This window comes from Alosa sapidissima, chromosome 21, assembly GCF_018492685.1.
Source record: "Alosa sapidissima isolate fAloSap1 chromosome 21, fAloSap1.pri, whole genome shotgun sequence".
NCBI classification, from domain to species: Eukaryota; Metazoa; Chordata; class Actinopteri; order Clupeiformes; family Clupeidae; genus Alosa; species Alosa sapidissima.
The window spans coordinates 20,422,064-20,435,860 of NC_055977.1; the positions used below are offsets into that span (position 1 = coordinate 20,422,064).

General features: G+C 38.4%; 2 protein-coding genes and 1 long non-coding RNA gene across 4 annotated transcripts in view; 1 reads left to right on the forward strand and 2 right to left on the reverse strand.

Moving 5' to 3' along the window:
• Window positions 1-1,488: 1,488 nt before the first annotated feature.
• Window positions 1,489-4,902, reverse strand: LOC121695864 (secretagogin-like). Its single transcript, XM_042077028.1, has 11 exons — window positions 4,810-4,902; window positions 4,620-4,690; window positions 4,342-4,434; window positions 3,946-4,035; window positions 3,747-3,803; window positions 3,573-3,650; window positions 2,833-2,888; window positions 2,647-2,692; window positions 2,405-2,464; window positions 2,243-2,311; window positions 1,489-1,951 (listed from the first exon to the last, which is right to left on the reverse strand). The coding sequence occupies exons 1-11, from the start codon at window positions 4,877-4,879 to the stop codon at window positions 1,823-1,825; spliced, it is 819 nt and encodes a 272-aa protein (XP_041932962.1). The 5' UTR covers window positions 4,880-4,902; the 3' UTR covers window positions 1,489-1,822.
• Window positions 4,903-7,796: 2,894 nt separating this feature from the next.
• Window positions 7,797-13,797, reverse strand: part of LOC121695857 (F-actin-uncapping protein LRRC16A) — a 58,694-nt gene continuing 52,693 nt past the window's right edge. Inside the window, exons 35-37 of the transcript XR_006026184.1 lie at window positions 8,723-9,506; window positions 8,250-8,387; window positions 7,797-8,021 (exon numbers count right to left, since the gene is read on the reverse strand). The gene's annotated coding sequence lies outside the window, so the exon portion shown is untranslated. The remainder of the gene's footprint in view (window positions 8,022-8,249; window positions 8,388-8,722; window positions 9,507-13,797) is intronic.
• Window positions 11,256-13,682, forward strand: LOC121695868. 2 transcript variants are annotated; one of them, XR_006026186.1, is made up of 6 exons: window positions 11,256-11,372; window positions 12,152-12,268; window positions 12,402-12,501; window positions 12,747-12,822; window positions 12,940-13,023; window positions 13,442-13,682. It is a non-coding gene; the product is annotated as an uncharacterized LOC121695868 (long non-coding RNA). The 2 variants fall into 2 exon arrangements; XR_006026185.1 differs by having other exon boundaries at window positions 12,940-13,072; window positions 13,442-13,681.

Sequence of the window (13,797 nt, forward strand, 5' to 3'; positions counted from 1 at the left end):
ATTTAATTTAACCCATATCTATCACTCCTCATGAGGTTAGCACCTCCTCTTGGTCTTTTCCTGACAAAAATGGCACTACACACCAAAACTCTTATTTGGAAAAGGAAAGCAATTTGTTTGCTGATCCAGCTACAGAATAATGATTTGTCCATTAAAAATGTCCCATTTTATCGCATGCCACCTGTTGCTTCAGTATTGTCCTTGCATCTATTATATCATTTATTTTTATCATCTTACCATGTTTGCCCAGACGAGTGTATGTGTGTCTCTCTCTCTCACTCCCTCTCTGTCTTTCTGTATCTGTGTGTGTGTGTGTGTGTGTGTGTGTGTGTGTGTGTGTGTGTGTGTGTGTGTGTGTGCGTGTGCATGTTTGTATACTGAAGCATTACTGGAGATGAATCACTTAGTGCACTCAGACAGACTGTGTTTGCAGAAGGACATTCATGAGAGCCACAGCCTGACTGGAAACATCACAAGTGAAAACCAACATGTTTGTGTTATTAATCAATACAACACTAAATTAGCATGACACTCAGTTGTAGCCTAGTTAAAACTGGCTTAGAAAGGATTGGGGATACATTACTCTACCACGTTATTCTGCTTCTGTATCTGCAAATCTATTTGTTTATTTTCATTATTGATATTGTATTGACATTATTGCTATTATTACTATTTTCCTAAATGTAGTCTTACCAATTTTTGTTAAAAGTTAATTTGTGTTAACTGTTTACTGTCCAACTGTTTAACTATTGTATTGTTACATTTTGTATGTTGCTTTGGATAAAACATAAACATCAATATAAACACAATTAGCCAAACATCAAATCCATTTGGCTAAACCCATCACACCACCTCAAGCATTTGTATTGACTTTACATTCTCACCTATACTATATTAGACCTCACCTCCTTTGCTCATATTTTATGGCATGCTTGTCAACTTAAATGGAAATTAGAAAGTGTGTGTGTGTGTGTTTTATGGAACAGGGTTACTTTTAGAGGGAGACTGAGAAGAAGGGGGCTGAATCTTTCTCTTTGACATTACTCTATTCCAAGACATGCACACTTTGAAACATATAATGTTTACAGTGCAGAAGGAGGACTACTAACTCTCAATATGACAGAGAAACAGCACAAATGAATCCCAAGATGATTTCTGGAGTAATCAATACATCATACATTATTCTCAGTAGCTCTTGCAGCTGCCCAGCAGGGACCTATTACCAGGCCATGTTTATTCAATGCATTCATTAACATTAGCAGAGCTTGAAACATCAGCAAGGTCTCAAAATCAAAAAGGGAGAGTTCAAAGAATGTGTTAAATTATACATTATTGGTATTGTGTATAACAAGCACTTTCTTTGATTGCTTTTCCATTCATTGATTGAAAGTGTATTTGTGTTTATTTATGTTCATATGTTTGAAATGTCTGTTTATTTGTTGTATTAGTAGTTACATCATTAAAATGATGAAAAACACATTGGCATAGTACACTCAGCATACATGAATCATGATAGGCTAACAAGTTTGCAGTGTTCTCATTGCTACATTCTGAGTGCACAGCACCTAACTAATCTAAAATTCATAATACAGCATATAAAATTCATAATATAGCATATATAACATATCACCAACAGACATATAATCACAGATCTACACAAGCCTATGATATGAACATAACTCTCTACCCCATTCCTCGGAATTTAAAAGCTAACACATGTAATATTATCACATTATCAACAAAGTTTGGCATTAGCGATTAGCATGTGATGACTTTCAATGGTAATGTGGAAAACATGCTCTAGTTCCCTGTCACGTAGGCTTTAAGAATTGATCTTGAGCCCTAGACACAGCGCCAGCTCATTCTTCTGAATCATTCCGTCCCCGTTGACATCACAATGGCTCAGCAAAGCCTTCCGGAACTTGTCCAGGTCCCCTCCAGTTAAGTCCGGCTTAAGGAAAAACACATAATTAGCAGAGCCTGTCTTCCTATTAGACATTCTCTGTAATTAGTTAGAACTGATAAAGAGAGACCAGTGGCCACTAGGAGGGTAATGAAAGTAATGATATTACAAAGAAACTAGATCAAAATGGGTGAACATCAAGGAAATAAATTTCACTTTCACTGATGTTTTGCAGAACACTCTGTATTTGAAAACCGAAATGACATATTTTCTATAGGCTTGATGTTCACAGGCCAAAAAAGGTGTCTGCATAGCATTAACTGTCTCTCAGCCTCTCACCTTCACAAGCTCCATCATGTCTTTCACAAAACCATCCACCTCTGGTCCCTCTAAAGCTCCAGTCTTACTCTGGTAAGAAGAAAGTGAAAACGTTTTTCCATTCACTCATATACACATGTGATTGCCTTTGGGGTTTTCTTTGCATTGAATTTATTAGCTTACCACATCATAGTGAGCAAATATCTTCTCAAAATCCCTTTTTCTCTCTTCTTGAGTGCAGGCCTACAATTATCAACAGTAATTAGTGACATAATGTAAGCATGCCAACGTGTCAGTTTAGGTGATCTTTCCAGCTAAACGCATAGGACAAAATATAACGTAATATAGTAGGGTACTTTAAAAATGTAATCGTTATTAAGTTTACATCCAAACACATTTACTTCACATAAAAGAAACATGTTCACCTCCATCTCAAACTTCAAAAGGAAATTCTCCTTAAGTGCCAGAATTCTAAAGGGAAACATTCACAGCACAGAAGAACAAATTAAAGGAGATTCAAGAAAAATCATGATAAGAATGATAATAATCATGCACTGTCATGTTACGTTGGCCTGTTAAGACCAACTGCCCTGGGTGTGGCACTTTATTACCTGGCTAAATCATTCAAATCCAGATGGCCATCTCTGTTCTTATCAAACAACAGCATCTGTCAAGAAATTTAAAAACGATGAGAATTTCACACATCATCGGTTCCCCTTTATCACACAACATCCTTCAGAACACCTTAATCCTCACAGGCTTGCCACAGAACAGTGAAACCTCATTCATCAGATGCATGTGTTAATGCATGGTATGGTATGGAGAGTAAGTGCCAGTGGTGGCTACCAATGATGAGCTAACACAGTAAGGACACTATTATACACTCTAGATTTATATTGAACACAGCGAGTGTGTTTGTATCCAATCACACTCACAGACACACACAAAAAACAGTCTAATCTGTTACAGTTGTACATCTCTTTTCAATCACTGGGAGAGCTACTTGAGCGAGATAATGAGTAGCACTGTGATGATGAGGTCTTAAACCATTCAATTCTTGCACCCAATGCATTAGCATGAAGTATAACACTCAAAGGCATGAGGGACACACTACTGAAACCTGACAGATTCCATCTTTAATAACTTTGCCATATTACCATGTCCCCATAATGATAAGCCACATGCAAAACAAGATGCTTGAATAGCCTCCTCAGATCTAATTTATCTATGATGTCCCTAAAGAGAAAACATGAATGGCTTAGTGAGATACTGATTTTCTTTTTTTTACCGCCATGTTTGCAGGCACCAGGATGTCAGAGGCAAAGTTATGACACTGGAATAATGAGGTTACCATGGCATCAGTGTACTCCTGGAGTTTGTCTGAGGAAATTTCCTTCTTGTGTTGCAGAAAGAGATCATGCAGGAAACCCTGTATAGACCCAAGAGAAAGTCCCCCAACAATCAACTCAAATCTTTCTGCAGCAGGTAAACATAAGAGGACATATGCAGGGTTTATCTGAGTTACCTGTAGTTCTCCAGATGAAATGTAACCACTACCATCTACATCATAGTTCCTCCAAATCTGAAAAAAGGAATTGTATAGAAATACTAAAACTTCCCTAACATGTCACCAAATTTGATAAGATAAATAAATACAAATATACGTATCATACCACACGTGACCGTAAGAAAGGTGCTGGGACAATTAAAAGCATGTGGCTTACCCTCATGAATTCCACACTACTATTCAGCGGAGTCTCCCTGCGGAACAGGAGCAAGAAGTTTTCATCCTCTGGTAGAAGCATGTTAGCCACCTGCAATTGCACAAGCCTTTCATGCTCATTTGTTTTGGTTTCATGGCCCTTATTGTGTACAGGTCTCTGTGTAGTGTATTTTATATATATATAAAATAATTAAGTCCAGTATAGGCCTACAATAACGGCGTGATTGAAAATAAGAAATAAAAATCAACAGGTAAAAAATATCCCCTTTGAAAATCGAATCCATTCGCATTTATAACAGAATTACTCATCAGCAATAGGCCTACAACACTGAGAGCGCATAACTTTTCACCACCAAAAGTTTCACATTCGAGCATTGTTCTTAGTCGAGGAGCTCACCTCTTGTATCTGCAGGCGACCGTCCATGCTTGAGTCATATAAAGACATGAAGTTTTCTTTCAATCGATGCAATTTGACCTCTGTCTCTTCCTCCTTGAAATACAACACTGTGTCAGTTTGATCACTCATTTCCTTAACTGATGAATGAAATTGTAGGCTACTGTAGCCTAAGACTTGACATATCTCCTGTCACACTTTTGTAAAACCAAGTTTAAAGTTATCTTTTAGAATAGCTATTGCGATCATGATCTGACGGTGTTTGATAGCATCTTACTTACGCTTAGCCCAAGCTTATTCATTAGATATCGGAAAAACTCGTTCAGCTCTTTTCCCTCAATAAAGCCATTATCTGAAAAAAAAACAAGCGTAAGATTCGGAGTTTAACGTATATTTATGGAAATAAATAAATATAAAAAAAAAATATATATATTTTAATCAAAGATAACATAGCATCCCACAGTGGTATACCGTCAAAGTCAAAATGCTTCCAGATTTGCAAAAAGGAGGCGGCATCCAGATTTTCCAAGGTGCTGTCCATGGTACCAAATTAAAACTGGAATAATGAACTCCGATGTGAAGTTGGCGCAGAGAGCTATCTCGTTACAAAAGTCTAAATGGTATGACCTATTTCAATGAACTTAACTCCACCTCCCCGTTTTTTATGGGAGAGAATGGTAGGCTACTTAGAATAACGCCTACGGGTAAAGTGGACGATTAGAGAATGGGAGAAAGCAGATTTCGGTGCACTAGTGCAAAAATATCGAGAGCTTATAACAACAACTGTCATAAAACATCTTTCCTCACCACTGTCTTGTCTGTAAAAGTTTTCATCATATGGAACATTTTGGTTGACTCATTTCAATTTGTGTAGATTATTTTATTGGCACAAATATAAATATTGTATAAAATATGCTAAAATAAACGCAGTGTAAAGATGTATGAAAGAGTAATCTGAACAAAAAAAGGACACTTATCTAGAGAAAGGTAAGTTTTGCAATCTTGCAAAAAAAAGAACAAAACATCTTGTCAAATGTGTTCGTTCACACATTAATACTCAGTCATAAATAACTGTGTAATTGCATTTTACTTAAAAAAATACACAAAGGTGCAGAAAACCATCACCATGTACCCATTTATGCATGCTTAAGAAAATATCCCCCAGTTATTTAAGTCAAGTCAAGTCAAGTCAAGTTTATTTATATAGCGCATTTCATACACAGAGGTCATTCAATGTGCTTTACATAAACAAAACCAAACAATAATAACAAATAAAAGCATAGAAAGGCAATATAGTCAAAGAATAGTTAAAGGAATTATCCGGAGTAAAATGCACTTTAGATCGATTTACGGATGATTGGGGGTTACATACGTTGAGTTGACATCAAATCATGTCATTCGGATGTGTTTTGAGAAAGTTCGATTGTACCGTTTTCAGTCAAAACTCGTAGCCTGGAAGTGAGCAGGGCATATCAATTTCGCCGCTATAAAACGCTATTTTTATACCTCTTCTACAGTTCCAAACAACTTAACACTTACGTGAAAGTCCGTAGGAGTCGATTGCTGAGTGTGTTGTAACACGCTCTGGAAATTCAAAATTTCGTCACCGTTTTTTTTTATAAAAAAAACATAGTCCAGTATTTCTTTCGAAATTGAAATGAAGTTGTATGGACTGGACTATGTTTTTTTTTTTTTTTAAAACGGCGACGAAATTGTGAATTTCCAGAGCGTGTTACAACACACTCAGCAATCGACTCCTACGGACTTTCCCCTGAAGATGGCAGCAAAGATGGCAACATTTCCGGAAAGGTACTGGCTTGATGAAATTCATTCTGGACTCTCTATCCGACCACATAAAGACCTCGGGATACTTCGGTTTGGCTTTAGGGACCCTCTACTCACTACCACGTAAGTGTTATGTTGTTTGGAACTGTAGAAGAGGTATAAAAACAGCGTTTTGTCGCGGCGAAATTGATATGCCCTGCTCACTTCCAGGCTACGAGTTTTGACTGAAAACGGTACAATCGAACTTTCTCAAAACACATCCGAATGACATGATTTTGATGTCAACTCAACGTATGTACACATCATACACATCATACATTGAATTAACATTTATTGTATATATACAGAAACATACTTTACACCATAAAACTTTTTGCCATCATTCCTATAATAGCTGATTCATTCTCAACTAATGCAACTAAGAAAAACGTCCTTGATAAGCTGACTTTCCAGAGGATAAAAAGACACAGTTCATTCACTGACCAGCTGTTTAATACATGAAAAGGCAATGTGAGATGCCCATGCAGTCACCAATGTATACCTCCCCAACTCAGGGCCCTATCTTGACGATCTAAAACGCATGGTCACTGGCGAATAGCTTTGAGTAGTAGTGGAAGTGTGCACATCCCCACCGGTGAGGTGCAGGGCAAATGGAACTAAAACTGCGAAGGAATGAAATGCCCGCACTCTGCTAAAACTCCCATATATTTTATGTGTTGCAACGTTTCGACCCGGCTGGGTCTTTCTCAGGCAATACTGGCGAATAGCTTAAATAAATTTAGGGGTTTGTCCAGACCACATTGGAGGTGGTTTTGCTATCAAACATCAGGCACCTGGTGTTAAAAGGTTGGTCTTATGTTTCTTAATCAGTCATGGGTGTGTTTTGGGCATAACATCCTTTAAAATAATGAAAAAGACATCTGTCTTAAGAAAAAGACATTCCCTTTAACAGCAAGCAGCGTAACTTCAAACAGTGCATTGGTATTTTGATAGTCAGCGGCGCATTTGAAGGAATCTGCTTGCACGCGAGACCGTATGGAACATGTATTCCACTGAACCATGCTTTACTAAAACCTAGCAGAGTATAGCCTACACGCATCTGCACTCGTCTATTATTTGAACTCATAGGCAAAGTGAAACTAACTTCACTGTGGTGTCATAGTTAATGACAAAATCGTTTTACACAGTTTATTACTTTCACTATTGACTGACATGACATGACATGGGTTACCATCGAAAACATAGCCTGAAAAAAGCAACACTTACCCGAATAATGTTTGAATGACTGAACACGCCAGACCACATCTTATGTCGCTAATTGCCACACCCCTGGGCACATCGTGTAATAAAAGAGAAGGGCGTGGCGAAAAAATTTGAGTGTAAGTTAGGAATTAACTTTGCGTCGTGATAAGAGTTTTAGATCAGTCACCGCTACAAGAACCACCAGGGGGCAAAAACAGTTGCTACTGTATTGATTCCAGTCAGACTCTGAGAGGGATACAGTCATAATCATGAGCACTAACCTACCAAAGACTCTTTCAGTCTTCTCTGAAACGAGAACACCACCATGGTCCTGCACTTTTGTGTAGTGTGTGCCCATAATGATAGGAAACATACACTGAAATGTTGTACTGAAAATAAACCCAGAATAATGCCTCGGAGAAGTAGCCTAGTGATATTTTAAAAATTGTATTTTCGGAAGCAAATGGCAGGAGAAGGAAGAGTCAAACGACTCCAGAGTCTCTTTGTCTTTTGAATCAGAGGCCTGTGGTGAGGAGGAGGCAGGCATCTATGCGCTGGCGTCTGGGTCTGGTCCTCTGGGATGAGTTCAGGCAGGTCAAGGGGAGGGGGAGGCAGACCAGGACTGAGGAATGGGTCATCCTCTGGGAACAATTTCACTGCAGCAACAGTAAACAATGCACAACAATATTAGACTCGAATCTCGACACTCGACACTTTTACCTTTGGTTGAAACAGGCATTAGATAAAAGCAGTATGGCAACATGGGGTTATAAGCATTTACTTGTAGAATTAAATTACAAAAAGGCACATCATAAGCATAATAATGGCATCTTGATCACTCTATTCCAATACCAAATATTTTATTTTTAATTGATTGGACAGACCAGGTGTGGGGAGGGACTTGATTCGCTGGCGCTCATCTGCTTCCACAACAGGATTGGTTGAGCAGCGAAGGGAGGATGAGTGTTTTACTGGAGCAGAGTCCAGGTCTCCATCGAATACACTGCTGTCTCCAGCTATCTCTGTAAGGGGGACGGATTAAAGTAGCTTGTGGTTAACTCTTACATGTGATTTCATCATAGCATGCTTTCTGATGTAGCATATATGATGGTATACTTGCCATAGGTGGCACACATAAAACACATGTTCCACTCATCCAGAAACACCATTCTACTGTTATAAGTTCTACTGTATTAGTTTGCATTTTAGACAAACTGTAAAAACTGACAAAATATGTTGCATCTTATTATTTCTATATCATATTCAATGCTTATAAAAAACACTGGTGCTTTCATTAAATTCCTTCATATATATAACTAAAAACAGGTTTATTTCAGACATGTAAATGTCAGCTCACCAGAGGGAAACTCCCTGCTGTCAGAGTCTTCAGGCGTGGACTGATCTCATTCTCTCACTCAATGTCGGAGGGCACCCTCTTGTGGCGCTGGACAGGTACAGGCACCTGGGTAAGACTTGGCATTTTTGGAGACGAGCAACCACTGGGAGAATCCGGACTGCCATCTGAATGATTAATTGATTGATAGAGAAATACAGACACAAAGACAGAAAGACACAATACAGAGGGAGAGGATGGGAGAGCAGGAAGAGATGCATATAAATGTATACAGAACCAGGAAATATTGCTAGATATTTCTTTGATAGAGATAGAGATAGATATAGATAGATAGATACTTTATTGATCCCCAAGGGGAAATTCAAGAAAGAGATAGATATAGAGGTATAGAGGTAGAGGTAACAGAGTGAATATTTTCTAGATATTTCTCAGATAGAGGTAACAGACAGTCCATCTCTTTCTCCTCCAGGACCTAACAGGCAATTCTTATAATCACTCTCCCAGAATGCTTCACTGTGCAACGAACACTGTTGCCATGCCCATTCTCTGCTAAGGAGGCTGTTGCGATGCCTACAGATGCTCCTGCTGCTGTTGGTGCGGGTCTTGAGGGGTCCAGAGGTGCGAGGGCCGAGGGAAGGCTTGGTGTTCTGGATGGGGGGCTTTGGGACGCCGATGCTGGGTTTGGCCGAGGTGGGAGAAGTAGGATGGACGGTCCTGGGGGCAGGTTCTGGTCGGGATTCAGCTGGGGCCTTCCTCTCAGAGGGCTGGTGGTCTTCCTCACTTGAGCCTACACCAGGGTCAGAGAGAACCATATTTAATGGGTTCTGAACCAGGAGACTATTTCCCAGACATCTTAAAAAGGAAAAAATACTGTTAAAAACCATGTTAAATAGGAAGTCAACTCAAACAGGCAAGGGAAGGGGAAGGGGAAGATGAACGGAAAATTATTTACAGGACATACTCAACACGTTCTCTACTGCATCAGGGTTTAGAAGCTTGTGTAGGCCTACTGAAAATGTAGGACTGGATGTAAAAAATATACAGTATGATTTCCCCCCTCCCTTTTAAACCCCATAGGAATAAGTATTTTTTACACAATACAACAGTATTTTCTCTTTTCTCAGTTTTCACTTTCTTACAACCACATTTTAATTCTGTGTAGTATTCATATGGTTTGATCTATATAGCAATGTTACTTGATCCTGCATAAAGCAATGACTGCCACAGAGATAGCTAAAAATAGCTTTGAAGCTGAATCCTCCCCATCCAATTTGTGAAGTATTTTGACTGTATGTTTTCGTTTGGCGGAAACTTGTAGTATAGCCTATCCATTACATTGTGCATGTGAACAATACATGTTTTATTACAGACATCTTTACACTAAGTAATATTTGTACTTTTCACGCGCCCTGTCGACGACTAGACCTACTGCATTTTAGTGTTGACGAACTGACCGATGTGTCGGTTAATTAACCCGGTTCGTGTCACTGAGCCGGGAGAATCGACACTGGGTGAAAAGGCTCTGAATCAGGGGATATACTGACCGGATATTTTTTATGACATGCAGCATATCAGGAGCATCTTTGATCATATCCTGAGTTTTTAAGAATCAGTGAAAATATTGATTTATTTTGACTCCTGATATGCCAATGAGATATCAGGGGTATGCATACCCAAATCACAAGTCACACACACCATTTCTGGATATCTTTGGGTAGGTCTCCACCCTTGGATAGGCTTAGGCTATCATATTAGATAGCCTAGGCCCAAGATCTGCCTAATTAAGTCACGCATGCCCTACGCCCAAAACGTACCATAAAACATCACTGATAGGCTATTTGCCGTTTGATTTCTATCTAATTTCGGGACATTCAAAAATAGACTATTTACAGTGTAAAGACTACCTTTTTCAGGTCAAGGCTAGCCTACTTACCTAATTATTTTGGTTATGGTTCAATTTCAATGATATCTTTGAGATTTTATAGTTGCTATAGTCTGTAGGTCTAGCCTACTTTTTATGTATAATATGCATGAGATCTGTTGGAGGAATAAAGTCCACATTTTAAATTATCTGCTTTCCCCTTGTCCCCAATGCTGTCTGCCAAAACGAATTCGGTTCAGCTGGAGTTGCCACATAACAACAATACAAAGTTAAATTTAACAGTAGCCTAAACAATTTTAAGTAGGCCTACATTAAGAAGAATAGCAATAATAAACAACTATTCAATCAATAGCCTATAATGAAAATAAATACATACTATATGCTACAAACCATAACACATAAGAAAGGCTTATTCAACTTGTTATGTTGATTTAATTAAGGAACAAGGCTTCAAATGAAATTGACGTCAAACTATACGAGAACCAATAATGTTAATAATCAGAATAGTAGTAATAGCCCACTTGGCTACTATGTTTTGACACTTCTACAAAATCAGTTTGGTTAATGTAACTAAAATATGCAGGCCTAATAATTTCCACGATTTCTTATGCTTTGCCTCTCGATAAGCGCATGCGCACACACAGCATACCCATCCCCACCCCTGACTGACTTTTCAACGAACTCCTTGCCACTGGTGGTGACTTCAACCGTCACTTTTCTGTCATGCATCTGACTGCAAGCTGTACAAACTCTGCCGTCATCATATCCAAGGTAAGAACTACAGTACTTTTGTATGCCAATTGAAAACTGGAATTAATTAGGAAAATACTGTTTTTAGCATTAATGTTAACCAAAACCGTTTGTTAACCGTCATGTTAGAATCAGCTAACGTTTGCTAGCTTGCGAGCTAACATCGCTAACGTTAGCTGCTAGCTGTTAATGTTAACTTTTCCAATAACTAACTTTACTATTGTGTGGAATATCTGGAATGGTAGTAATATCATATTCAACAATAAGTCTGTCTGAGATTTCGTTATGGATGTAAAGTTTTAGTTTGAATGAAATGGCCAAGGCTATCAGGCATGAGTAGGTTAGCTAACCTAGCTATAACTTCTAGAAGCTACATTTATAGTGGCTGCTAATGACTATGCAGGCTAACGTGAACAGGGGGTTGACGTAGAAGTGCTACCTCAATATGATGCCGACAAGTGAAGGGATCTTTAGTTTGTGAAGGGTAACGTATAGTGTTATATTAAGCCATCCTTACACCAGAAGACTTGACCAGATTTGGGTAAGATTATTGAAAGATTGTAGTCTTTTGAGTAAAGCTTGAAAGCCAAATCTTGTCAAAGGTTTCTGATGTATGGGTAGTATTAGGCAAAATGTTCATTTCATAGCCCTTATTTGGTTGTACCTGACTTGTGCCAAGGCATGTGTTTATTTAAGATGCATGTGAGGGCATTAGTGCTTCAGTGATAGTCTTTTCACGTTATGTGTAAGCTTATTTTGCAATTTATTCATCTTAATTTCCCTCTGTTCTCTGTTTGCAGGCAGTGAGTTGTGAGGACTGCTTCCCTGAGAACACTGAGTGCATTCTGGAATATTCCAAATGTGTGCCACTTCCATACAAAAGAAGTTTCAATCCCGCAAGAGAGTTCACTCACCAGGTAGAGACAGACAGACAGACACACACACGTAGAATAGCAAATAACATTATAATGTGTGTGCATGTATTTGTGTCTGTTGCTGTGTTTAGTTTATCCCCTTTTTTCATGTGTCTGTTTGTTGTTATGACTGTAGTGGGCTCCATCAACAGACCAGGGCAAAGTCGGTCTGTCCTGCTACTACTACATGCTACTTGACTATGTCTGGAAGCCATGGCTGCTGCCCTCAACATGCTGTAAGTGTTTGTGTGTTTTGAATGAGGGCTATGTCACTGTGCACACTCTAATTTGTTTGACAAATGTGCAATGTAATGCATTAATACAGGAACTAATCATCATTATTGTCGTTTTTAATAATAGTCTTGAATTTTGAAGTTTAGCCATGTTTACCATTATGTTGGTGGTAATGTAAATAATGTGTTGAATATATGCCAAACTGAGCATAATCATAATTTAGTTAAATCTTATTTTCTATTTACAGAAACTGAAACCCTCACAAATAAACTGATATCAATAATTAACATTGATGGTGATGGTGGCAAGGGTGCCTTCATAAGGTAATTATCATTTTTGTTTGAACACCTGATTGACTTACCAACTTATTTTTTAATGTTTGATTTTTATCTTAATCAACAATAACATAATGTATAGCAATTGCTGTTTTATTTTTTTAGGTGCCATCCAGCAAGTCCCAGCCTGGAGCCAGAGGCTGGCACTGCACGTCAGATGGGGGAGGATCTATGTTAGGCATCAGAAAGGTGGTTTAAGCAAGAACGAAAGAGCTTCTGCAGACAGTGTTGCAATTAGGTATGATACTTTTGGAAATTGATCTTAATGCCTTAATTAAAAAAATTAGGAAAAATCCAACCTTTAAGGACAGCAATTTTCTTTGTGAATGAATAATGTATCGTAAATAAATAAGTGTTCCTTAAAGGTTGGATTTTCTCATTTTTTTTTATTAAGGCATTAAGATCAGATGATTTTTAAATGTATGTGTATGCTAAGGTTATGTAAACTTATGAGCACAACTGTAATACATATCTCCATTACTTCTAACTATTGCACCTGACGTCTAGGCTGCTATTGTGGGTTTGCTTTTATTTGTCACACAAGCTGAGTTAATTATATTCACGGACAGGGTCAATTGTAACATATACTTTCTTTCTCTTTTTACAGACACCTGACTTTTACTGCCAAAGGGACCATCAGAGCACCTCTCCCTACCATCTATACCAGAAGAGTACAGACAAGGGCCCAACATTTTTTAAAGGACGTTGCAAGCCCAGACCATGGACTGTTTAAACCACTGTGGTCAAGCAGAAGTCTCTGTTCTCACTCGAGGCAGGTCATTGAGAGGGGGCGAGTGTCACTGCGAAAGCCCCCTACTGCAGGCGAGAAAAGCCATGTTGATTTGAATATTGATTGATAAATACAATAAAGGCCATGTAACAAATTGTATTGCCTGTCGTACAGTATATTTTTCATGGTAAAGTAAAATAAGTCATTGGGATTTAGCAGGTGTAAGTAAATAA

Coding starts and splice junctions, on each gene's coding strand:
- LOC121695864 (XM_042077028.1), bottom strand. CDS start 4,879: ATGGACAGCACCTTGGAAAATCTGGATGCCGCCTCCTTTTTGCAAATC. Junction 4,691..4,809: donor GAAGCATTTTGACTTTGACG/GTATACCACTGT, acceptor TTTTTTTTTCAG/ATAATGGCTTTATTGAGGGA. Junction 1,952..2,242: donor ACATGATGGAGCTTGTGAAG/GTGAGAGGCTGA, acceptor TTTTTCCTTAAG/CCGGACTTAACTGGAGGGGA.